General features: G+C 46.8%; 1 protein-coding gene and 1 long non-coding RNA gene across 5 annotated transcripts in view; one reads left to right on the top strand and one right to left on the bottom strand.

Moving 5' to 3' along the window:
- Positions 1 to 25,619, bottom strand: part of LOC142313037 (uncharacterized) — a 241,709-nt gene that overhangs the window by 166,924 nt on the left and 49,166 nt on the right. Inside the window, exon 4 of the mRNA XM_075352023.1 lies at positions 19,138 to 19,212. Coding sequence (XP_075208138.1) covers positions 19,138 to 19,212 — 75 coding nt within the window. The remainder of the gene's footprint in view (positions 1 to 19,137; positions 19,213 to 25,619) is intronic.
- On the top strand, positions 2,019 to 25,222 carry LOC142312357 (uncharacterized). Of its 4 annotated transcripts, XR_012754367.1 has the most exons (6): positions 2,032 to 2,097; positions 13,229 to 13,358; positions 14,490 to 14,757; positions 18,540 to 19,303; positions 20,593 to 20,722; positions 22,312 to 25,222. It is a non-coding gene; the product is annotated as an uncharacterized LOC142312357 (long non-coding RNA). The 4 variants fall into 4 exon arrangements; XR_012754365.1 differs by lacking the exon at positions 13,229 to 13,358 and having other exon boundaries at positions 2,019 to 2,097; XR_012754366.1 differs by lacking the exon at positions 2,032 to 2,097 and having other exon boundaries at positions 12,576 to 13,358.

Consider the following 25,619-nt stretch of genomic DNA (forward strand, 5'->3'; position numbering starts at 1 on the left):
CATGTTATTTATGTCTTTACAGTTTTTTAAAAAAAATAAATAAATAAAACTGGTGATAGACGGGCAGCCCGCGGACGGTCTGCATTTCACCAAGGGGGAATGTGGCACCCTGGACTAGCCAGGTCGTCACAGATAACACACAAACACCCCCACCCCCATTAGACAGGGACACCAGTCAAACACAAAACCCTTGTTGCCTCCCTCCAGTGTCTGATGTCCACACCAGGTGGGGCAGAGCCAAGCGGTTGGCCCCACCCACCGAGGAGTTCACAGGCCTGGAGGCGGGAAAAAGAACAGTTTAGTCCAGGAGGTGGAAGTGAGAGGAGTAAACACTGGAGTGTCTGGGTTTGTGGCCCAGGCACTGACAGCAAGGTTGGCAGACGGTGGTGGCCGTCTGCAGGAGTGGTGAAGCAACGCGGAACCGTAGGACCGGGGTCGGGCGTTGGCCAGCCGGTACCGACCGGGGAGCGAAGTGAAGCCAGCACACACAGCCAGGGCCATCGGACCCCGACCAGGCTTGGAGCCGCCGACAATAGTCAAATCCGAATGTGACCGGAACCCCAGGGGTTTCCTAACAGCAAAAGTCCCGATTGAAGGCAACCGCCCACACCGTGAGGGTATACAGCTACCGCCTAAGGCTAGAGACTGAAGGGCCAGCGCCTGCGGGCAAACGGGCTCCTCCGGTACCCATACTCCGGGGAGCGGACTACCGTTGAGGATCCATAGTAGTCAAACGAGAACATCAAGGTGCAGGGAAAGACAGCCGCCATCACCTGTCCGGGGAGAGACACAGCAGCCGGCTGCGGGACCCGTCCATACAGCCGTTTGGTTTACCGAGGACTTTGTACATTTCTTACTGAGTGAGTACACCCGTGCCATCCGGCACCGCGCCGTGCTGTCCCTGCAACCCTGCACCTCACCAACCCTGCCTCCCTGTCACATCATCGGGCCCCGGGACCACCGACCCCTACCCACGGAGGGGGAAAGCAACATCCCAGCTGCTCCCTACCCTCGCTCCCGTGATCCCCGTCACCAGCAGCGGTGGTGCCCATCTTCACCACGACCCGTGGGTGGCGTCATGGACTAAATCCCCCAAATCAACCACCCTTTTCACTCACAGGCGAGGAGCGCCGCTCGAGTCCCCGGATCCGGCCCACCGCTCGAGCCACCGAGCAGCAGCAGCCGCAGCAGTGCCGGACCCGAGCGTTAGCGAGAGCGCAGCAGCGGCGGCGTCCTCCCCGCCCGCGACAGTGGCATCACGGAACATAGACTACCAAATCTCCCCTGTATATAATGCCCCTTTTGTTGTGATGCCTGGGATCACGCCACCGTGATACTTTCAGAAGCAACCCCTTGGACCGGATCTGAGTACCCCCTATTCCTGGGCGACACATATGGGACCAAAGCAGGTAAGCCTCTATCTCCATAGTGGAGAGACGGGATTTCCGCAGGTAAATCCGCAGGAATAATTGACATGCAGTTATGTGCGGCTGCGGGACATCCACAGCATATTCCGCAACCGCACATTCCGCAGCGTGGACACACAGACACTCCCCATGTCCCATAGCATAACGTGGGGAGTGTCTGTACTTGCTGAAACCTGCGGATTTATCTGGAAAATCCAGATAAATCCGCAGGTTTTCTGCGGCAAAATCCGCAGAAGCAAGCTCCCATCAGCACATAGCCTAAGGCTGTGTGCCCACAGGGGAAAGTGTCCTGCGGTTATATCCGCAGGACATTCCGCAGGAGCTCCCAGAAAACGGCACGCAGCACAACTTTGTCTGTTTCCATGCTGTGGTTTATTTGTGGAATGTCCTGCGGATATGGTGCGGGCATTCTGCATTGAGGATACAGTACCACGGCTTCGGCACTGCATCCTCAATGCAGAACAAGTGCTGAGTGATCGGGGCGTTTATACCTCCATCATGCAGCACTTCTCTCCGTCTCCTGCCGTGTTTACACTGTGAAGGAGAAGGTGGGCGGGCCTGAACTAGCTCCAGCTGTCACATGACCGGAGCTCGTGCAGGCCCCGCCCACCTCCTCCTTCCTGCTCCTGTGCACCGAGGGAAAATGACCGGGTGCCTGCTATCAAGGCAGGTAAGTATGGGCCAAAGCAGGGGATTTCCGCAGGTAATGCCGCAGGAATAATTGACATGCAGTTATGTTCGGGTGCGAGATATCCGCAGTATATTCCGCAACCGCACATTCCGCAACGTGGACACAGCACTCCCCATGTCCCATAGGATAACATGGGGAGTGTCTGTACATGTTGAAACCTGCGGATTTATCTGGAAAATCCAGATAAATCTGCAGGTTTTCAGCGGCAAAATCCGCAGACGCAAGCTCCCGTGGGCACAGGGCCTTATTCTGCACACAGCACTCTGCAATCCTCTGGCGCCACCTGCTGGTCTTTTCTGCTTACTACAAGTTTCTGATTACTTTGAATGCTGTCTGCTCGCACCTAACCTGCTATTAATGTGAGCTTTTAATTTATGCTACCTCCGGAAGTCAACGCTAGGCAGTTATTACTGCTTTTTATAGTGGCGCCTAAACATACTTGCTTGGATATATAACGGATAAAGCCCCAATCCATCTGGGCTCGCCCTTTGTATTGCTGTTCACCCCGGCCCAATTTGGGATATTTCTCTACTCATCTGTTGCCTGGACTTTACCTCTATTGTCAACTCTGTCTCTCATTATTTTGTATTCTGGATCAAATTTTACTCAGCCATTCCTGATGCCTCTGTGGCGCCCCTGACCTGGTCAGGCACCACTGAGTACTGCACCCATACTGGGAACAGTACAATACAGGTAATCCAGAAGGCTGACCGAGGTGTGACTACACAGGCGCATAGTGATCAGGTCTCACACATGTACCTTTCAGAGGACCCCTGGGGATCCCAGGAGGGGGAAAAGCCTTCACCTCCACTGGAATAGTGGAGGGGGCCAAAAGCCTCCATCTCCTCTCAAGGGGTGTGGTAAGAGAGTCTGGTTGCTAGGTGGCGTAGGCAGGCACAAAAGGGAAAAGAGAAGGAGGAGTAAACAGTCTGAAGCAGAGTGTGGAGGAGTGAGGAGCAGGAAAGTGAAGCTCTGACAGGAGCAGCAGGGAAGGTCCCAGATGTGAGCCGGTTCAGTGCAGAGTCCAGGGAGCTCGAGTGAGGAGCAGATCCCCTGGGCTGCTGTAGTCTGACAGCGTCCGCGCAGTGGCTACCGACGGGGGAGAACGGTCACCTAGGAGTGCTACCCGAAACCCATCTCCAGCTAGAGAGAGAGCACAGAGTGGGAAGTAAGGAGACTGCTAGGGAGTACCAGGCCCAAACGGGCGGCAGATCCCGGAGCGGGGTTAGATCCACCTTTCCCTGCTAAACCTGCCGGTGTGGGGCCCTCAAAGCCCACACCACAACACCACAAAAGCCGCAGCCACGTAGCCACAGTTAGGGCCCATAGCTCACAGGAGGCAAGCAGCTGGAGTGAGCTGGTCCAGGCAACAAGCAAACGGCAAACGAAGGGGAGTGAGGCTTCAGCAACTTCCCTGGGTGACCCCCATAGGGACTAAAAGTCGGGGTTACCCCAAACCACCAAGGGCTAAGGAAGGCGAGTTGGTAGTCACCATCAGAAGTCAGCCTGAAGGATACCTGGTTCCAGCCTGGTTCATCCCAGCTACGCCCGGGTTACTCACCCTGCCACCTGAAGTGAGTAAAAACCCTGAAAGACATTCTGCCTGTGTGGAGTTATTCTGCGCCTTGTGGTACTACGCACCTACACAGGGCCCTGGGGCTTGCCTCACTCTCAGGAGGCTATTCCAACTAACTGCACTCACCATCAGCCCCAGGCGTCCCTCAACCTGCAGTGGCGGTCCCTACTGGCCGCAATACTGAGAGTGGCGTCACGACAAGAAGAAGATCTCCTACCTGTGACCAGATCCAGCTGAGTGGAGTCCCTGAAGGTAATGCACCGACACAGCACCTGTGGGGCTTCACACCTCAGTTCCCTGTCTTGGCTATGTAGGCCTTCCTTACCGAGTCCTGGCCAAGGTGACCCACTTTATACGTGCATAGCTGGTGATTATATACTTTTACGGCTGCTGTTCTTTCCCTTCATGGATAAATATGTGAACCCTGCCAGCTCCAAATCTATTAAAACTAGACATCAAGTTTCCAGGTCGCCTCCTACAGCAACAGACACTAACATCATCCTGTCAGAGGCATCTCTGCAATCCATTGCCATTTCTGATATATGACAGTGCTCATGCCAGCAATTGATAGTAGACTTCAGACATTTCAAATTCCCTAATCACGACTTAGCTGACCAACCACACCAATAAAATTTTGAGCAGCGGATCTCTGACTTGGAGGACATCCTGCTCAATTGGAGGATAATGTTCAAAAGGTGGAACAGCTTCTTGGAAAAATTGATGACTTGGAAAATCGAAGTCGTCGCAATAATCTTCGGATCATTGGCATCCCTGATGCGGTGAAGGACTTTCATCACTTCATCTCTTCTTGGCTACCGCGGGCACTCAATCTATCTAAGCTTCCTGGTTCCATGATGCTGGAAAGAGCTCATAGAGTGGGGCCCAAACCTTCTGGTTCAGTGGCTCACCCACATCCTGTCATCTTTAAACTGCTCAACTACCAGGACAAAATGCAGTTGCTCCGGGCGTTTTGTGCCGTATCCTCACTGCAGTATGAAGGTCATTCTCTTCTCCTGTTCCAGGACTTTTCCGCTTCAGTGGCATATGCAGTACATACTGTATACAAGGCAGGAGGATCATTACCAGGATGGGGTACCTTAGTAGAGAATTTGGGGACATTACCCCCATAACAGTGTCAGCAGCAGATTCTCGCCCCATAACAGTGTGTCATGACCACATTTTTTGCTTACAATTTTATTTTCCTCCTCTAAAACCAGGGTGCGTTTTATGGTCCGGTGCGTCTTATAGTCCGAAAAATACAGTAGTCCTTTTAATTGACCAAGCCTATATCTAATGAGGAACTGGTGCCAGACTATTGTTCTGGACCGGCAGAATCCTATTCCACTGGGGCTAGTGGAAAGGTTCTAGCAACTGGTCAGGGTTGTGAGAAAGCTGGATGTCGTGCCGATGGTTGTGTGGCCTGCTCTGTATTCCTCCCCGTGCCTCCCTGTACCTGCGGGAAAAGGTGTCGTCAGTGTTGTATTGTGCCAAGAGGACTTTACGTATCCCTTTGGGGAATAAAATGTTGCGTGTTGGCAAAAGTGATGAAGTCGTATTGTGTGGGTCCGATGTATTACAGACGTCAGGGTGGGGCTGCATGGTGCAGTGACATCATAGATTGAAAGGTCCCCGACCGAGCGGAGGAATTGAGTGACCACCCTGGGTCCTTTTTGTGACATATTGGATGCAGCACGGTGGCTTTGAGATAATAGTGAGTGTGAGTGTGTGACCCACTCTCACAGACACTAAAGACTGCCAGTAGCAGCTGTGGCTGCTGGGGTCTTAAGACCAGCTCAACTCTAGAATGTTAGAGTGCAGATACTATAAGGTGTGTGGGTGCATCAGGTTGCAGCTTTGTGTCCGTGATCAAACACTGCAAGAATAGCTGATGTCACAAGAAGCAAAGCTAAAGAATTGGCCAATGTTATGGTCGGGGCAGAAGAGGTGGAGGACAGTGTTGTTTGCAGCAAGGGGGAACTCAGTCAAGAGTCCTCCAGAAGCCCAATTCCTGTCAACATCTCTGCAGTGAACGGCGCACCACCTGACGATGTTGTAGGTGGTGAGGAGGAGCCCAGCCAAGGGTCCTCAAGGAGCCAGACGCCAGTCATCAGCTTTGCAGTGGACAGCGCATCACCTGGCAATGCAGCGGGCCACTTATCATCTGGCTCTGCAGTGGGCAGCTTACCACCTGCCAATCCTGCCCATCCACCCAACCTGACAGGCTTGGATTCCCTCCTTCAAGCTGCTCTGGTCCATCTCAATGCTGAGGACCAGGGTGGCTACCAAATCCTCATGGCAGAGGGGGAACATCTGGCAGAGCGTGAGGAGCGGCTGTAGAGAGCAAGGCAGAATGTCAGGCAGAGCATGAGGCTGCAGAGAGCCAGGCAGAGCGTGACCACCAGTTGTGGCTAGCTAAGCTCAAGACCCCGCTGTCCACCATGGACAATCGAGAGACCCTGCCTCCAAAGGTTCATATTGAGGACTTAATTAGACCATACAAAATATAAAAAGAGGGAAATATATTGTAGACCAAAGAAAAAAACTTCCTAAAAAATATCTTAATTTATTAATCACTATTAAAAGTCCAAAAATATTATTAATAACTATGTAGTATACAAATAACCCCTATAATTCGGACAAATGTCATGTGAGGTGAGTGCAAAAGAGGCAAACAACTAGTGGGTGGATAGTGGGGTATCAATATATGCCGACTGACTTCTAGTTAACAATAATATTATTGAGTTATGACAAAAAGGTGGGCTAGCAGGGGACTAACTGTTCCCTCCCTTTCTCCTACCTACCAACTGAGGTGCACCATACTTTTTTGGGTACCCATCGGCTTTGTGTTGGCTGCCCCTTTTCTATACCTATATAACTGTTTTTGCCAAGGTAACCACCCATCACCAAAATATGGATAAAGTGCCAATACATCTCAGGTCAGATTATAACTAGAGATGATCGAATACCTCAAATATTCGGCTTCGCGAATATTTTCCGAATAGGTCGCCACTATGCGAATATTCGATGCGCAATGTAAATCTATGGGAAGCTTGAATAGTTCCAAATAGTTGTTATTCGAGTTTCTCATAGACTTACATTGCGCATCGAATATTCGTGAATAGTCGAATAGCGGTGACCTATTCGGAAAATATTCGCGAAGCCGAATATTTGAGGTATTCGATCATCCCTAATCATAACATATTGAGAATATTTTCCATAAAATAGTAAAAAAATAACAACTCACTCAAAAACCAAACCCAGAGAGAAATCCACTGGGTGGTTGCAAAAATGTTATAGTTGAGTGAGGAAGTAAACTTTACATAAACAACAATACTGAAGGCCTAAATGTAAATGCTGTAGGCCTAAATGTAAATAACTTGGATCCCAGCAAGGGGTAACTTATCAGCTGGGATCATCGAATAAAATCCCGACGCGTTTTCCCCCTTCCTTTGGCGAAGTTCATCAGGGAAAATTCAGTGGACTAATAGTAGGTCCAAAATCATTAGGGCCATCTAAATATAAAATATAGATACACAACCATTACAATTCGTGTGTGCAAGTCACAAACCAGGAAGCTGGTATATGGAGCGCAATGTGTTCCATCGTACATAGTGAAGAAAACAGCTCTGGTACGCATACTTGACCAGATATGAACTAGCGCTGGTATGCTAACCAGACATACATGCCCGCTCAGCGCGTCATAATCCAGGAAACAGGACAAGGTACACAATTTGGAACGCAAAAGCATTCCACTTTACAAACGGGCAAGACGGTCTCCTCCCCTAGCAATGCAATAATGTGCATAAACAATAAAGGTACCTACTAACACAGCAAAGTTCAGTCTGTGTTAGAGTATGTGCGCACTAGGCGTTTTTTTCACGCTGCGTTTTTATGTGCGTTTTTGTCTAAAAAACGCACCCGCGGCTAAAAAACCGCGGCAAAAACGCATGCGTTTTTGCCGCGATTTGGTGCGTTTTTTGCTGCGTTTTTGCTCACTGCGTTTTTAATCAGTGCACAATGCCATTAAAGATTGTTGATGAAAAAAAAAAAAAAAAAAGGTCTGATGTAATTTCCTTCTTCAAAATGTTCATTGTATGCAGGAGAGCAGACAGCTGCAGAACTAGTGTATGCAGGAGAGCAGACAGCAGCTGCAGAACTACAAGTCTCAGCATCCTCCATTCACTAGTGTAAGCAGGAGAGCAGACAGCAGCTGCAGAACTACAAGTCTCAGCATCCTCCATTCACTAGTGTATGTAGGAGAGCAGACAGCAGCTGCAGAACTACAAGTCTCAGCATCCTCCATTCACTAGTGTATGCAGGAGAGCAGACAGCAGCTGCAGAACTACAAGTCTCAGCATCCTCCATTCACTAGTGTATGCAGGAGAGCAGACAGCAGCTGCAGAACTACAAGTCTCAGCATCCTCCATTCACTAGTGTATGCAGGAGAGCAGACAGCAGCTGCAGAACTACAAGTCTCAGCATCCTCCATTCACTAGTGTATGCAGGAGAGCAGACAGCAGCTGCAGAACTACAAGTCTCAGCATCCTCCATTCACTAGTGTATGCAGGAGAGCAGACAGCAGCTGCAGAACTACAAGTCTCAGCATCCTCCATTCACTAGTGTATGCAGGAGAGCAGACAGCAGCTGCAGAACTACAAGTCTCAGCATCCTCCATTCACTAGTGTATGCAGGAGAGCAGACAGCAGCTGCAGAACTACAAGTCTCAGCATCCTCCATTCACTAGTGTATGCAGGAGAGCAGACAGCAGCTGCAGAACTACAAGTCTCAGCATCCTCCATTCACTAGTGTATGCAGGAGAGCAGACAGCAGCTGCAGAACTACAAGTCTCAGCATCCTCCATTCACTAGTGTATGCAGGAGAGCAGACAGCAGCTGCAGAACTACAAGTATCAGCATCCTCCATTCACTAGTGTATGCAGGAGAGCAGACAGCAGCTGCAGAACTACAAGTCTCAGCATCCTCCATTCACTAGTGTATGCAGGAGAGCAGACAGCAGCTGCAGAACTACAAGTCTCAGCATCCTCCATTCACTAGTGTATGCAGGAGAGCAGACAGCAGCTGCAGAACTACAAGGCTCAGCATCCTCCATTCACTAGTGTATGCAGGAGAGCAGACAGCAGCTGCAGAACTACAAGTCTCAGCATCCTCCATTCACTAGTGTATGCAGGAGAGCAGACAGCAGCTGCAGAACTACAAGTCTCAGCATCCTCCATTCACTAGTGTATGCAGGAGAGCAGACAGAAGCTGCAGAACTACAAGGCTCAGCATCCTCCTTCCAGGACTGTATGCAGTTTTTTGCCCAAAAAGAAAAAAAAAATGACATGGGCTTCGCCATATTTTTGTATGCTAGCCGGGTACAGCAGGCAGGTACGGGCTGCCCCCAACCCCCAGCTGCCTATTTGTACCCGGCTGGGAACCAAAAATATAGAGAAGCCCTTTTTTTAATTATTTCATGAAATAATTAAAAAAAAAAAAAATGACGTGGGCTTCGCCTAATTTTTGAGTCCAGCCGGGTACAACTAGGCAGCTGGGGATTGGAATCCACAGTGCAGGGTGCCCATGCTTTCTGGGCACCCCCACTGCGAATTGCAGTCCGCAGCCACCCCAGAAAATGGCGCTTTCATAGAAGCGCCATCTTCTGGCGCTGTATCCAACTCTTCCAGCTGCCCTGAAGCCGGGTGGCTAGCCGGGTAATAATGGAGTTAGGGCTAGCTGTATATTATCAGCTGGCCCTAAGCCCGAAATTCATGGTGTCACGCCAATATTAGACATGGCCACCATGAATTTCTAGTACAGATAAAAAAAACCACAACACACAGAAAAATATTTTTATTAGAAATAAAACACAACACAATTAGTGACTCCATCTTTATTGAAATAAAGAACCCCCCCCTCCGCAGTAATCCTGGGTTAGGGTCCCGCGCCGTCCAATCAGGATCCAATATCATCTGATCGGTTTGCTGGAAGGCATACCGATCAGATGATCTGTCAGGTTCAAGGATGTGAATCACATCACACATCAGCTGATTGTATAAAAGCCGATTATACAATCAGCTGATGCATCAGTAGAAAAAAAAAAAAAAAAAATAATACTCACTTATGTGCTGTGCTGATTACCGGCAGCTCCTGGAGCGATCGATTGGACAGGAGTCTGATCCCGTCCGATCGCTGCCGGAGCTGCCGGTAATCAGCTGATGAAGTCCCCTGACGGCAGGATCAGCTGATAGCCGGCCGGGCGCCCGCGTCACCGCGATCAGCTGATGCGTCAGGTGACTGCATCAGGTGATCCCTCGCCAGGTCCTGCAAGCAAGGTCCTGCCCCGGGGAGACTGCACACAGCCAGAGCGGCGGGACCGGGAGGAGCTGGGAGCGGGCATGGCACCGGGACCCTGCGGACAGGTGAGTATATATGACATTTTTTTTTTTCTACTGTTCACTTTGATTTTCGCCGCTGCCTCCACCTCCCGCCCAGACATGGCGCCGCACGGAGCTGACATGCACAGGACGGGAGGTGGAAGCAGCGGTGACGGTACCGGGAGGATTCACGCTTCTGTGTTTACCAACAGAAGGAATCCTCTTCCTGTACACGTCACTGTAGTACCCACCCCTTGCGTTTATAGCTGCGTTTTTAGTCATAGAAACGCGGCTATATGCATTTTTCATTGCGTTTTTAACATCTCATTGAATTCAATGGGTGAAAAACGCAGTGAAAAACGCAGAAATAATTGACATGCTGCGTTTTTGTGGTCACCACAAAAACGCAGCAAAAAAAAAACGCTGTGTGCGGACAGCACTTATGAAAACCCATTGACATTGCTGGGGAAGCAATGTCACTGCGTTTTCAGCACAAAAATGCGGTATAAAACGCCGCTAAAAACGCGGCAAAAACGCCTAGTGCGCACAAGGCCTTAGGCTACTTTCACACCTCCGGTTTCTGCAATGCGGCACAATACGGCGTTCTGCAGAAAAACCGCAACCGTTTTTTTTTGCCGCCGGTTGCGTTTTTTTTTGCATAGACTTACATTAGTGCCGTATTGTGCCGCATGGGCTTGCGTTCGGTCCGTTTTTTGCCGCATGCGGCAGATTTAGCCGATGCCGCGGCCAGATAGAACGTTCCCTGCAACGTTTTTTGCTACGGCAAAAAAAAAACCGCATCGCGCCGCATCCGGCCGCTGCGGCGCATTTTCAATGCATGCCTATGGATGCCGGATGCGTCGCGATGAGGAAAAAAATCGCATCCGGCCGCCGCATGCGGTTTTTTCCACTGCGCATGCTCAGTAGCGTGCCACAACCGGAAAAAAACGGACCGGCCGCATGTAAAAACGTATGCAAAGGATGCGGTGTTTTCGCCACATCCGTTGCATAGGTTTCACAGCCTGATTGAGCCGCAGTGCTCAAACCGGATGTGTGAAAGTAGCCTTAAGAGTACAAAAACAAGGCTGTTGTATTTATCAACAAAGGTCACATATTAAAGCACTGCATGATGCAGCAGGTTTATAAGGGCATGTGTGCATGCTGCATATTTGTGGTCACCACAAAGATGTAGCCTGTGGTCACAGAAACACAGCCTGGGGCTTAAAAACGTATCCAAAAACGCATGCGATTTTGATGCGTGTTTACAATGCTTTTTTTATTCAATGGATGAAAAATAGTGATGGACGGACTGGACTGTAAAGTCCAACCGCCGCAGGTTCAAATGCACCTGAGTGTTCAGGCCCAGGCTGGAATCTTCAGGGAATTCTGAGTATTGATCAGGGACTTGGGAAATAAAAAAAAAAGTAAAAATAAAAAAATAAAGCAAGCGTGCTATACTTACCGAGTCACCGGCGTGCTTGTAAGGCTACTTTCACACTTGCGTTGAACGGTATCCGTTGCATTGCGTTGTGTAACGGATGCAACGGATGTGTTGCATATAGTGACACAACGGATGCAACGGATGCTGCAAAACAACGCAATTCGTTTTGATTTTTTTTTTTTTTTTCCCGGTTTTACCAGCGGCAGACTATAGTGAACGATCAGCTGATCGTTCCCTGCAGCCGGCCGCTGGGTGATCAGCTGATTGCTCCCAGTAGCCGGCCGCCGGGTGATCAGCTGATCGCTCCCGCCCGCCGGGTGATCAGCTGATCGCTCCCGGCTGCCGGGTGATCAGCTGATCGCTCCCTGCAGCCGGCCGCCGGGTGATCAGCTGATCGCTCCCTGCAGCCGGCCGCCGGGTGATCAGCTGATCGCTCCCTGCAGCCGGCCGCCGGGTGATCAGCTGATCGCTCCCTGCAGCCGGCCGCCGGGTGATCAGCTGATCGCTCCCTGCAGCCGGCTGCCGGGTGATCAGCTGATCGCTCCCGGCCGCCGGGTGATCAGCTGATCGCTCCCTGCAACCGGCCGCCGGGTGATCAGCTGATCGCTGTCACTTGCCGGCGCCCGGGCATGCCGGCGGGCGGGCGCTCAGCTGAGCGCTGTGACTTGCCGGCGGCCGGGCATGCTGGTGGCCGGTCATTCAGCTGAGCGCTGTCGCTTGCCGACGGCCGGGCGCTCAGCTGAATGTTCGGCCACCGCAAACCAAAATAAAGTTTGATTTAAAAAAAAAAAAAAAAAAAAAAAAAAAAAAAAAAAAGAGCATGCGCAGTGAAATCCAGAGGATTCCGCTGCTCAAAATAACGTTACATGCTGCGTTCCTCCCGCTGGGCGGAAGCAACGGAGCGTCGCCCAGCGGAAGCAACGCAGCTCCTTTTGGTACAATCCGTCAACCATACAAGTCTATGGGAAACAGCGGAATCCGTTAACGGATTCCGCTGTTTCCCAAAAGGGCGGATTGTAACGGAAGGAAAATAACGCAAGTGTGAAAGTACCCTTACTGTTCCTGTGGCCTCTCATTCTTCTTCCAGGGTCACTCATTAGGCTCATACATATTCACTGCTTCCCCTGCCCACCTGCGTCTGTGATTTGTTGCAGTCAGACGCGTCCTCACACTGAGTGACAGCATGTCTGACGCTTCCAATCACAGACCCTGTCTGCGGGTCTATCGTACAGTAAAAATAAATTATTAAAAACTTTGACATAGGATCCCTTATGATTCTCATCACAGATTAAGCACATGGGTACAAGCTACAGCCACCAATCTTGCGCTTATTTCGGCTGTGCATCAAAATATGAGGAAACGCGGATGGATTTTTTAAAAAATGATTTGATTTGAATAATTTGAAAATAAAGGCGTGCATTCTCCCCAAATTTTGATACACAGCCAAGACAACTGGGGACTGGTATTCTCAGGCTGGGGAGACTCATGGTTATTGGGCTATTCATCCCTTTTGTCAGGACTCTGGTTATTCTGTTTATCCTTTTTGGGCTTTTTGCCCTTTTTCAAAATGCCGTCCCCTGCTTCAGTCTTCTCCATGTGTTTTGTGTCCTATTGCCTTTAAAAACCCCAGTCCAGCCTCCAGTAATCTGCTTGAGTATACTGCCTGGTTTTCTATTGTAAGTGGTATCTCTAGTTCATTCACCTACTCCTGCAATTCCAGTGTGACATTCCCGCTGCTGTTCACCTGAAGTTCTGCTACTGTCTGCTGACCTGCTGCTTTCAGCTGCTGATGCCCAGACCCCTGCTGCAAGTCTTGCCTGACCTACTCTGCACCTGTGTTCTGGACATTTGTAAGTGCTCATCTTCTGGATTCTGGACATTATTCTGTGCTCTGCATGCGGACATTTTGCTTTGCACCTGTTCTCTGGACTGGTACTCTGCTGTGCTTTTCGTCTGGACTTTCAGAGACTTTCCTGAAGGCTTCATATTATATTGCACTGTGTGTTTTTGTACTTGTTTGTTTATCATTGTTTGTTATAATACAGACTTGTTTCACCTCTAAACTGGGTTCAGTTGTATCTTTGCTCCACAATAATAGATTCCTGAGTTACCCACTACAATTGTTACAGGATAGTCAAGCCCTTTAGGGAGTCTGCTGGAGCAATGGCTACTGAACCTAAGTTAGAGCAGGTGTTCGCCATGAATAGATCTCTGCAGAAAGATGTGCAAGGTCTGCATAGCAAAGTTGGAGCCATTGAACACAATGGACAAGTGTTTGCACAAACTTTACAGGACCTGACTGCACGAATGGCGGCCCAGGAAAACAAACTGGCTGGCTTTGAGTCCTGGTCCAGACAGGCTTTTCAGGACATAAATACGCAAATGGTGGCATTAGTGGCATCATCGTCTGAGTCCCTGCTGTCAGCCGGACTACCCAAGTTGCCACTATTCAGATTTAATGGTGATCACAACAAATTTTGTGGATTTGTGAATCAATGTGTGTTATATATTGATGTACATGCTGACCGCTTTCTTACTGAGAGATCCAAGGTGTTGTGTATAATTATGTTACTGACCTCACGAGCACTTGCCTGGGTGAATCCGATGATCGAGTCTTGTGATCCACGGTTAATTGATTTGGATGATTTTTTTTGGCTGCTATGGTATTAATGTTTGATGACCCTAACTGTCGCACCACTGCTGAAACAGCCTGTTTATCTTTGCACGAGGGTAAACGTACAGTTATTGAATATGCTAGGAGGCTAGCAGTGGATACTAATTGGGGCAGTAACACACAATTGCCTCTTTTTAGGAAAGATCTGCCTAGCATTATGAAAGATGAATTGGCCCGCTCAGAATAACCACAAGAACTGGAAACGTTTATACAACATTGTGTACGCGTAGACATTTGCCTCACCGAGCATAGGCAGGAAAAAATGGCTGTATTTAATCGTATGTCTAACTTTTCCCTTCCTCCCAAGGAGCCTGCAGGTAAAACATCTCGGGAGGCGGAGTAGGTACCTATGCAGATTGACTCAGTGCAGTGATGTGAAGGTATTGAGCGCCAAGAGCACCGCCTTGGGGGAGGTCTATGCCTATACTGCGTCCAATCTGACCACTTGCTAATCAACTGCCCCAAGTGTTCCAAGCAGCCTAAAAAGGTGGTAGCAGCGATGGGGGAATATAAAACCTGATGAAACAGGAGATACCAGCGCTCAGGGGCAGTGGACAAACAGTAAATGCTGCAGAGTGAGTTAATCTATGGGTTAATCTATGGGTTGACCGTGTGTGGAGCCCTACTGTGTGTGGGGGGTCTAATCAGCTTTGGAGCTGCTAATGTGACGCCCTGGACCCCAGGGTCACAGAATAACATCACATACACACACACCCCCTCCCCTGGTCAGGAACACCCGTCAAACAAAAACCCTTGTTGCCTCCCTCCAGGGTCTGATGTCCACACCAGGTGGGGCGGAGCCAGGTGGTTGGCCCCATCCACTGAGGAGTTCACAGGCCTGGAGGCGGGAAAAGTAGTCAGTTCAGTTGTGGAGTAGAGTAGAGAGTGGAAGTGAGAGGAGAGACTGTGTGTGTCTGGGTTGGAGCCCAGGCACCATCAGCAAGGTCGGAAGACGGTGGTGGCCGTCTGCAGGAGTTGGTGGAAGTCTGCGGAACCGTAGGACCGGGGTCGGGTGGTGGCCCTCCGGTACCGAACCGGGGAGCGGATTACAGCCAAGCACCAAGGCAGGGTACTCAGACCCCGACTAGGCTCGGAAGCCGCTGTAACGGTCAAATTCTCTGATTGCGGTCTGGACCTCAGGGGTTCATTCCCAACCAAGTCCCGTCAGAAGGCAACAGCCCAACCCGTCCGGATAAGAGCCGGATAAGCTGCCCTAGCGATTATTATCGCTACGGCAGCTTCACATGCACATACCTGCCGTGCGATGTCCCTCTGGCCGGCGACCCGCCTCCTTCCTTAGGGGGCGGGTCATGCGGCGTCACAGTGACGTCACACGGCAGGCGGCCAATTGAAGCTGAGGGGCGGAGATGAGCAGGATGTAAACATCCCGCCCACCTCCGTCCTTCTCATTGCAGCCGGCGGCAGGTAAGGTGATGTTCCTCGCTCCTGCGGCTTCACACACAGCGATGTGCGCTGCCGCAGGAGCGAGGAACAACATCGTACCTGTCGCACCATCGGCATTATGGAAATGTCGGAGGCTGCAGCGATGATACGATAACGACGCTTTTGCGCTCGTTCATCGTATCAAAAAGGTTTTACACGTTGCGATATCGTCTGCGATGCCGGATGTGCGTCACTTTCGATTTGACCCCATCGACATCGCACGTGCAATGTCGCAACGTGCAAAGCCGCCCTTACTGTTCATTCCCTATTAAGATTTTGTGTTCAGGAGAGTGGATTTCCAGTGCAGCTATGATTCATTATGGTTTATACAATAGACTCTATTTGTAAGTACCGTAAATCAGTAAATAAAGGCTACGTGCCAAGAGATTGACAAAAATACAAAATTTGTTTTATTAAGCAATGCGACACAGGTACACACAGTTAGTGCAATGAGTGAAAATAAAATCAATAACACACAGACAAAAAACAGGGCAGCTATGCATGTCAGGATAAAATATCACGCCAAAGTCTTGGTTACAAGGATGATGTAATTATTGAGAGACCAAAAGTGATTGGAAGTGGCACAATACAAAATAGCATGAATGTAAATATATCTAAATAGGTTGTACCAAAATCAACCACTAGAGGTCGCACAACTGTGTGTTCAAGTGATTCTTCATTTGAGAATCAATCCCTGGACCTTAGAAGGAGGTTTAGAGCTAGACATTACTCTTCTCAGTCCATCCAGAAGGGTTATGAGAGGGCAAAAAGAACCCCTCGTGCACAGTTGTTGAAGGTGAAAGATAAAACAACTGACGACACATTACGGCTCATTACCCCCTACCACGCACAATGGCGTGAGATGTCCGCCATAATTACAAAATACTGGCCGATATTGATGGCAGATCACGACCTTGCCCTCATCCTCACTTTGAAACCTGCCATTACCCCTAGAAGATCACGAACACTGAGGGATTTGATTGTGAGGAGTCATTATACGCCACACAGTATCAGTAATCCATTTACCACCCAGGGTCCGAGATGTGGATCCTTTTCATGTGGAGACTGTGGTGCCTGCCCGCAGATGGATCGGGCATTTCAATTTTGGGGCTCCTCACGGTCAAAAACCTATAAAATTCTGCAGTTTATCAATTGTCGCTCTATAAATGTTGTCTGCTGGGCATCATGCCCATGCTGGCTTATTTACGTAGGTCTGACAACCCGAGCGCTAAGGGTACGAGTCTTAGAACATCTGCGGGATATTAAAAATGCTGCAAAGGCCCAGAGACCTGATGAAATAGCTCAATTAAAAAATATACCGAGACACTTCAGGGAGCGACATGGATGTAATTGGAGACAGCTTAAATTTAGGGGTATTGACAGGGTGAGTTTGGGGGCCAGAGGCGGTGATATTACCAATGTTTTGCACAAGAAGAAGGCACGTTGGCTTACAATCCTTGATATCATCAAACCCAGGGGACTTAATGATGCCGTAAGTTTCAAGCCCTTTCTTAAATAATTTTGGCCTGTGATGCATTTTATGTTTATCTTTTTTTCCACCATGCTCTTTCATATCTCTATATGCTTTTTCTATGCATCTCCATGACTTTTTCATGGTTGAGTCGCTTGATACTATGTATCATTATTAAAAATATGACATTGCGGTTGAGCTGAGAGTAGCTCCGGATCACGTTTGTACCATGACATTTATTTTATTATCTTTTTAATGTTGTCCTTATAGATCTAGCGGTCCCCAATGGATGAATGAGGAAAAGCTTTCCCTGAATAATCTATCTTACCATCAAGCAACAAAGAATGGTGGCCTCATATTATGCTTTTGTATATTTTTGCCCATAATTTGTCCTATTTTGTTACAGGATCCTTGGCTTCCTGCCTGAGCGCGCGCTGGCTCCCTGACGCCCCTCCTCCGAGCGCCTGACGTCCAACAGGATCATCTGTGCTGCACGTGTGCACGCTGATGATTCCTGGATGCCCATGTGCTCTGGGGGATGGTCCTCGGTGTGCCGCCGCGCGCCGCTATTGGCAGGTAGGTAAGCGCCACAATGGGGTGATTTAAACCGCTGGCAGCACACTCCCTGCACCTCCCGATGAAACGGAAGCGAAACACGTGTTGAGGTGCAGGGCAGCATGTTCAGTCAGGTTTTATCCTCAATGGGTCGCTCCATCTTCCTGGAGTATTTTCTCCTTTGTGTGCAGCATGATCTCCCCCTGCTGATCATTGGCAACATGCCTCCTTACTGCTTACCTTATGGTCTGTAACTTTACATAGGGGATGTGAGGCTGCACATCATACAGGTTTACTAGCCTTTGGTTGCACTGTTTTCTTGTAGAACCATTATCAATCGCTCATATAAAAAATCTCTTTGCAACCATATATGCATACTGCATGTATATTACCTCTTTGCTGAAACAGCTGGCATGTTTATGGTTTATGACTCTTTTTGTGATGAATTTTGAGAGTGTAAAAGACCAATTTTGGTCATTATTTATGTATTATTATAAACTCACATATTTATTATAATATTTGTGCCACATTGTTGCTACACTGTTCAGCTGTGATTTGCAGTGTCCTGTATTAAATCTGTGACCTAACCTTGTGCGACCTCTAGTGGTTGATTTTGGTACAACCTATTCAGATATATTTACATTCATGCTATTTTGCATTGTGCCACTTCCAATCACTTTTGGGCTCTCAATAATTACATCTTCCTTGTAGCCAAGACTTTGGCGTGATATTTTATGCTGACACGCATAGCTGCCCTGTTTTTTGTCTGTGTGTTATTGATTTTATTTTCACTCATTGCACTTGACTCTTGTCAAGGTTCATGCATCTTTAATATGGATCAGAGTATTCTTTTGTGGTTAACTTATTGTATTTCTTTGGTGAATACAGATCTCCACATGGATTTTCGTGGTCGTGATGCGAACTGGGCCGCACAGATTAAACATGTCTTTGATACCGACGTGAATTTGTCCGCTGCTTCTGCATCTCCTCCGCAATGTCGTGTGTTACAGGTCAGACTCAAAAGTTGTATGCATAAGAGACTGAAGGCATAGTGGAATAAGGCCTCATTAGAGCAATAGCTCAGTAGAGATATAATACCTCGTGAACTACGGGTCCAAATCTTTCCATCTTATGCAGTGGAGGACGTGGCGTTTAAAAACAAATGGGAGGAAACATGCAAAATTTGTTCACGCACCATGGTTGAACTACTCATTGGTGCAGACAAACGTAGAATAGAAGAACTAGAGATTGAAATAGAAAAAATCAATGGAGAAATTAGACAACAGCTGTCTGGGGCGAACCTTACATCGTTTGAAGATGAACTCACCAAAGACATGGATAAATGGGAGAGTGAGATAAAACAGCTCAAGAGTCATAAATTCTAAAGGGACACTAATCATTACAAAAATGGTACAGTTTTCACATGGCATCATAATTCTACATCCAAAATGAGTTCTACAGGGAGATCTACGTCTCAAACCTATACTGATTCGGTGTCTTCAGGAGAAGGGTCATCAAGGATGCAAGGCCCGAGAAGAGGTGTTGGAAAATATGGCCACAGCTACAACAGAATGGAAACAAGAAACTATACAAAGAAGAAACAACAACACCAGGATAAGAAGAACAATCGGGATCAACCTGATACCCTGAAGGTAATCAATCTCATGGAAAAAATTCTGACTAAAGATCAGTTAGATGTATTGCAGTTAGGATTATCCTTCTCCCCAGTAGCTAATTTTGACCCCTTTGGTGCTATTAAAGATCTGCAACTTTTCAGTCGGAAAGTCTTGCTCAAGAAATACTTCTCTGGGGGCACTTATTGTACCGATGCAGATCTTTCTAGGGAGGAGTGTGAAGCCATCAGAGAATTAGAGTCTCTGCTGGCTGAACAGGAGAATGCCTGCTCAGCCCACTTTCCCAGCTCTGTCAAAAAACGCTCTACCACCTTTCCACCTTTGTCGGCCTGCCCACCCATCGATCTATTTACGAAATTGGTATCTAAGGAATTAAGATAACTGCCTACTAAAAGAACACATGATAATAGGAGCAAACAACAACGTAAGGCCCTTTCTGAACTAGAAGCAATGGATGATGTGGTGGTCAAACAGGCCGACAAGGGTGGGAACGTGGTTCTGTGGTCTAAAGTACAATATGAGGCAGAGGCCTTCAGACAGCTTAACAGCATTTGTTATTCAAAATTGAAGTCAGATCCTACTGCTAGATTTCGGAGTGAGCTTTCAGATGTACTCTATCTTGCCTATGAGAAGGTTGTAATCCCCAAATCTACATTGGAGGGATTATTAGTTCAGTGTCCAACAATTCCAACTATATACTTTCTCCCAAAAGTGCACAAAAGTTTAACATGTCCGCCTGGAAGACCCATAGTCTCCGGTAATAATAATCTGTGTGAGCCGGTTTGCAAATTTTTTGATCATTATTTTAAGGCCTTGGTGATCACATTACCTTCATATATTCGTGACTCAACAGAGTTCCTTAACAGACTTGATGGACTGGTGCTGGAAACAGATGTCATCATGGTGACTGCAGATGTTGAGTCACTGTACACATCAATTAGTCATGCTGATGGTCTTGAGGCCGCAGAATTTTTTCAACAAGACAAAACATATCCAGTTGCTGGACCTCCTATTATTGTTGCGTTTTATTTTAACCTACAATTTTTTCTTATTTAAGGACCATTTCTATCTCCAAGAGAGAGGAGTTGCAATGGGGGCGTCTTGTGCGCCCTCGTATGCAAACCTCTTTCTTGGTTATTGGGAACGGTCCATTCATTTTCCGGATTTTGAGTTTAGCGCAGTCCACATGTGGCTGCGCTACATTGATGACATTTTTTAATTTGGCAGGGGGAGGTCCACCAGCTGGAGACCTTTGTGCAGCGTCTCAACACCAATACTAAAAATATTCATCTTACTGTCACCACCAGCACTGAGAAAATCGAATTTTTGGATGTTGTGATCACCAAGGGCAGCGACGGCACACTGTGCACGGACATATTTCGGAAGAAGACGGCGGTCAACTCCCTCCTGGATGCCAAGTCCACCCACCCCTTTCAGGTAATTAACTCAATACCAACCGAACAATTCCTGAGAGCGCGTAGGGTGTGTTTAAGTGATTCTTCATTTGAGAATTAATCCCTGGACCTTAGAAGGAGGTTTAGAGCTAGACATTACTCTTCTCAGTCCATCCAGAAGGGTTATGAGAGGGCAAAAAGAACCCCTCGTGCAGAGTTGTTGAAGGTGAAAGATAAAACAACTGACGACACATTACGGCTCATTACCCCCTACCACGCACAATGGCGTGAGATGTCCGCCATAATTACAAAATATTTGCCGATATTGATGACAGATCACGACCTTGCCCCATCCTCACTTTGAAACCTGCCATTACCCCTAGAAGATCACGAACACTGAGGGATTTGATTGTGAGGAGTCATTATACGCCACACAGTATCAGTAATCCATTTACCACCCAGGGTCCGAGATGTGGATCCTTTTCATGTGGAGACTGTGGTGCCTGCCCGCAGATGGATCGGGCATTTCAATTTTGGGACTCCTCACGGTCAAAAACCTATAAAATTCTGCAGTTTATCAATTGTCGCTCTATGAATGTTGTCTATTGGGCATCATGCCCATGCGGGCTTATTTACGTAGGTCTGACAACCCGAGCGCTAAGGGTACGAGTCTTAGAACATCTGCGGGATATTAAAAACGCTGCAAAGGCCCAGAGACCTGATGAAATAGCTCAATTAAAAAATATACCGAGACACTTCAGGGAGCGACATGGATGTAATTGGAGACAGCTTAAATTTAGGGGTATTGACAGGGTGAGTTTGGGGGCCAGAGGCGGTGATATTACCAATGTTTTGCACAAGAAGGAGGCACGTTGGCTTACAATCCTTGATATCATCAAACCCAGGGGACTTAATGATGCCGTAAGTTTCAAGCCCTTTCTTAAATAATTTTGGCCTGTGATGCATTTTATGTTTATCTTTCTTTTTTTCCACCATGCTCTTTCATATCTCTATATGCTTTTTCTGTGCATCTCCATGACTTTTTCATGGTTGAGTCGCTTGATACTATGTATCATTATTTAAAAATATGACATTGCGGTTGAGCTGAGAGTAGCTCCAGATCAGATATTTTATCCTGACATGCATAGCTGCTCTGTTTTTTGTCTGTGTGTTATTGATTTTATTTTCACTCATTGCACTAACTGTGTGTCCCTGTATCGCATTGCTTAATAAAACAAATTTTGTATTTTTGTAAATCTCTTGGCACGTAGCCTTTATTTACTGATTTACGGTACTTACAAATAGAGTCTATTGTATAAATTATTCTCTGCTTTGGTGACTCTTGTCAAGGTTCATGCATCTTTAATATGGATCAGAGTATTCTTTTGTTGTTAACTTATGATTCACTATGGTGCAGGGGGTAATGTATGGATATTTAATTTGCCAAGGAACATGGTATTGAGGTACAACGAAGAGCTTCTCCAATTTCCATGGGAACAGTGGATGGGTCACCCTTAATTTCTGGGCCAGTAGACCAGGAAACTGTACCTCTTACCATTATATTGGAGCCAAGTCATCAGAGGCAGCTTTCCTTCTTGTTAATCTCCTGTTTTCATTTCCCTGTGATTCTAGGCATCTTCTGGTTGCGTTCTCAGAATCCAACTATCTACTGGTAGACCAAGGAAATTACCTTTCCAACAAGGAGCAATTCAGCCATAACTGAAGCAGTTTCGAAATCTCTGGATTCGGAACCTCCTGTACAGGTATCTACCTTGCCTTCTATGTATAAAGAATTTTCTGACATTTGTGACAAGAACGCTGATCAGCTCCGCATAGGCATTATGACTGTCCTATTGAGTAGCTTCCAGGGGCAGCTATTCCTTTTAGTCATGTATACCTTTGGCATCTGAGCTGCAAGCTTTGAAGAACTATATTGATGAAAATGTGGCCAAGGGCTTCATACGCCCTTCTTCCTCACCAGCAGAGGCACCTATCTTTTATTTTCAAAAGGAAGGATGGGACCCTCAGGTCCTGTATCGACTATCAGGAACTCAATAAGGTGACCATCTGGAAAGATTTTCCTTTCAAAAATGGCGTCCCCTGCTTCATTCTTCTCCATGTGTTCTGTGCCCTTTTGCTTTCATAGAGCCCAGTCCAGTCTGTAGTCATCTTCTTGAGTATACTGCCTGGTTTTCTACTGCAAGTGTTATTTCCAATTGCTTCACCTACTCCTGGAATTCTGGTGTGGCATTCCCGCTGCTCACCTGCTGCTTTCAGCTGCTGATGCCCAGACCCCTGCTGCGGCTCGTGCCTGACCTACTCTGCACCTGTGTTCTGGACATTTGTAAATGTTCATCATCTAGATTCTGGACATTAGTCTGTGCGCTGCATCTGGACATTTTGCTTTGCACCTGTTCTCTGGACTGGTAAACTGCTGTGCATCTCGTCTGGACTTTCAGAGACTTTCCTTGAAGACTTCATATTATATTGCACTGTGTGTTTTTGGACTTGTTTGTTTACCATTGTGTGTTATAATACAGACTTTATCCCCTATAAACTGGGTTCAGTTGTGTCTTTGCTCCACACTAATAGATTCCTGTTGTGTTATTTATTACATTACAATTACTACAATCCTAAAATCAGTACTTTGTAGAGCCAACTTTTGTGACAATTATTGCAGCTGTAAGTCATTTTGGATAAGTGTCTATGAGCTTTCCACATCTTGCCACTGGGATTTTCGTTCATTCCTCAATGTAAAACTGCTCCAGCTCCTTCAACTTTGCTGTACACCAGAGGAAACCATCTATCTTCAAGTGTGATCACAAATTCTCAATTGCATTAAGGTCTGGGCTGTGTCTGGGCTACTCCAAAACATTTCCCCTTAAACCACTTGAGTGTTGCTTTAGCTGTATGCTTTGGGTCATTATTTTGTTGAGTGTGAACCTATGTCCCAGTCTCAAATCACTGACAGACTGAAACAGATTTTGCCCAAGATTATCTTTGTATTTTGCACCATCCATCTTCCCCTTGACTGCCCATTTTTCCTGTCCACGCTGCCAAAAAACATTCCCAAAGCATGATGCTGCCACCACTATGTTTCACTTTGGGGATAGTGTTCCTGGGATGATGAGCTGTGGTGGTTTGGCATCAGACATAGCGTTTTCCTTGGTGGTCAAAAAGTTCAATTTTGGCACAGCACCGTTCTTCATACATTTGGGCAGTCTCCCACATGTCTTTTGTCAAACTGAAAACAAGCCTTTCAATTATTAGCTGTAAATAAAGGCTTTTTATTATTTCCGGCCATTCTTCCATAAAGGTCAGCTCTATGGAGTATACATCTTATTGTGGTCATATGGACAGATACTCCAGTCTATGCTTGAGAACTCTGCAGCTCCTTCAGGGTTACGTTTGGTCTTTGTGCTGCCTCTCTGATTAATGCCCTCCTTGCTTGGGCTGAGCATTTTGGAGGGCAGCCCTCTCTTGTCAGGTCTGTTGTAGTATAATGCTATTTGCATTTGATGATAATGGATTTGATGGTGCTCTGGGGGATCATCAGAGATTGTAATTTTTTTAAGAACCCAACCCTGACTTGTACTTATCATCACTTTATCTCTGACTTGTTTGGAGGTCTCTTTGGTCTTCATGGTGTTGTTTGGTTAGTGGTGCCTCTTGCTTATTGGTGTTGCAGCCTCCATGTTCTATCAGAAAAGGTGTGTATATACTGACAGACCCCGGAACACTCAGATTGCAAACAGGTAGACTTCCTTTCACTAAGCATGTGACTTATGCATGTAATTGCTTGCACAAGAAATGTTTAGGGGCTTCAAAGCAAAAGGGGTGAATATGTATGCACTTGGCAATTTTTAATTATTTTATCCAATAAATGTAATTTATTTCTGTATTTTCTCACTTCACTTCCCAACTTAGAAAAATATTTAAACACAGGTTGTAATGTAGCAAAATAGGTAAAAAGCCAAGAGGGATTATTGGGTGAATACTTTTGCAAGGCACTGTATATTGCTAATATCTCTGCAAAGGGGAAGTGAAATTTTAAAAAAAAACAAACAAAAAAAAAACCAGAAAACAAAACACATTTTATTTCATTCTGCAGCGCCTATTACATTGTGTGTCCAGTACAACATGTAGAATTTTGGTGACGGGTTCGATTATTGTTGATACTTTGCAACCTAGCCCACCTTGCACATACATCTTGTCCCTTTATATTATGAGAAATAGAAAATGATTTTTCTGTGATTTACTATTCAGTTAATAGTTGTCATGATACAAGTAAAATATATCTTTGTACCGTGTTAGCCAGTAGCTGTCAAGTAGTTGTCATGACGACTTGTAACGGAGCAAGCATAACAAGTGTACTAATGTCAAGAATGCAAAAACCAGAGGAAGAGTCAAATTACATTAAATGGATTTTGCCTTGTTAAGTGTCTGCCCTGCTCTCTCATTTTGCATATAGCAAATTCTGAAATAGTCATTCTGCTCACTTTTCATGCGGCATTAAAAAAAAAAGTTAAAATTGTACACATACCTGTGAAATGTTTCTTTTACGTATGTAAATGTATATTTTCATTTGTTGTATATCATGTTAAAAAACTCTTTTTGAAAAATAAAAAGTTGAACAAAAAAAAAGTTAAGTAATGATTAGTAATACATTTTGAGACCAAATTACAATTGGCTCAGTGATAACAAAAAAAAGGGTGGTTATCAAAGGAACACACGCTGATTAGGTATAATTAACACTGGTTTATTACAGGAGTCAGTATTGGACCCTCTTCTTTTTAAAATGTTTATTAAAAGTCCTTTGTGAGGTCAATAGATTTCAGCATTTGCAAATGATACTAAGCTCTGCAAGGCAATCAGCAGCGGAAGATAACGTAACATTATTAAAGTATTCTTTACAGAGGGATATGGGGAGGAGGGAGGCT

This window comes from Anomaloglossus baeobatrachus, chromosome 5 (assembly GCF_048569485.1).
Source record: "Anomaloglossus baeobatrachus isolate aAnoBae1 chromosome 5, aAnoBae1.hap1, whole genome shotgun sequence".
Classification (NCBI taxonomy): Eukaryota; Metazoa; Chordata; class Amphibia; order Anura; family Aromobatidae; genus Anomaloglossus; species Anomaloglossus baeobatrachus.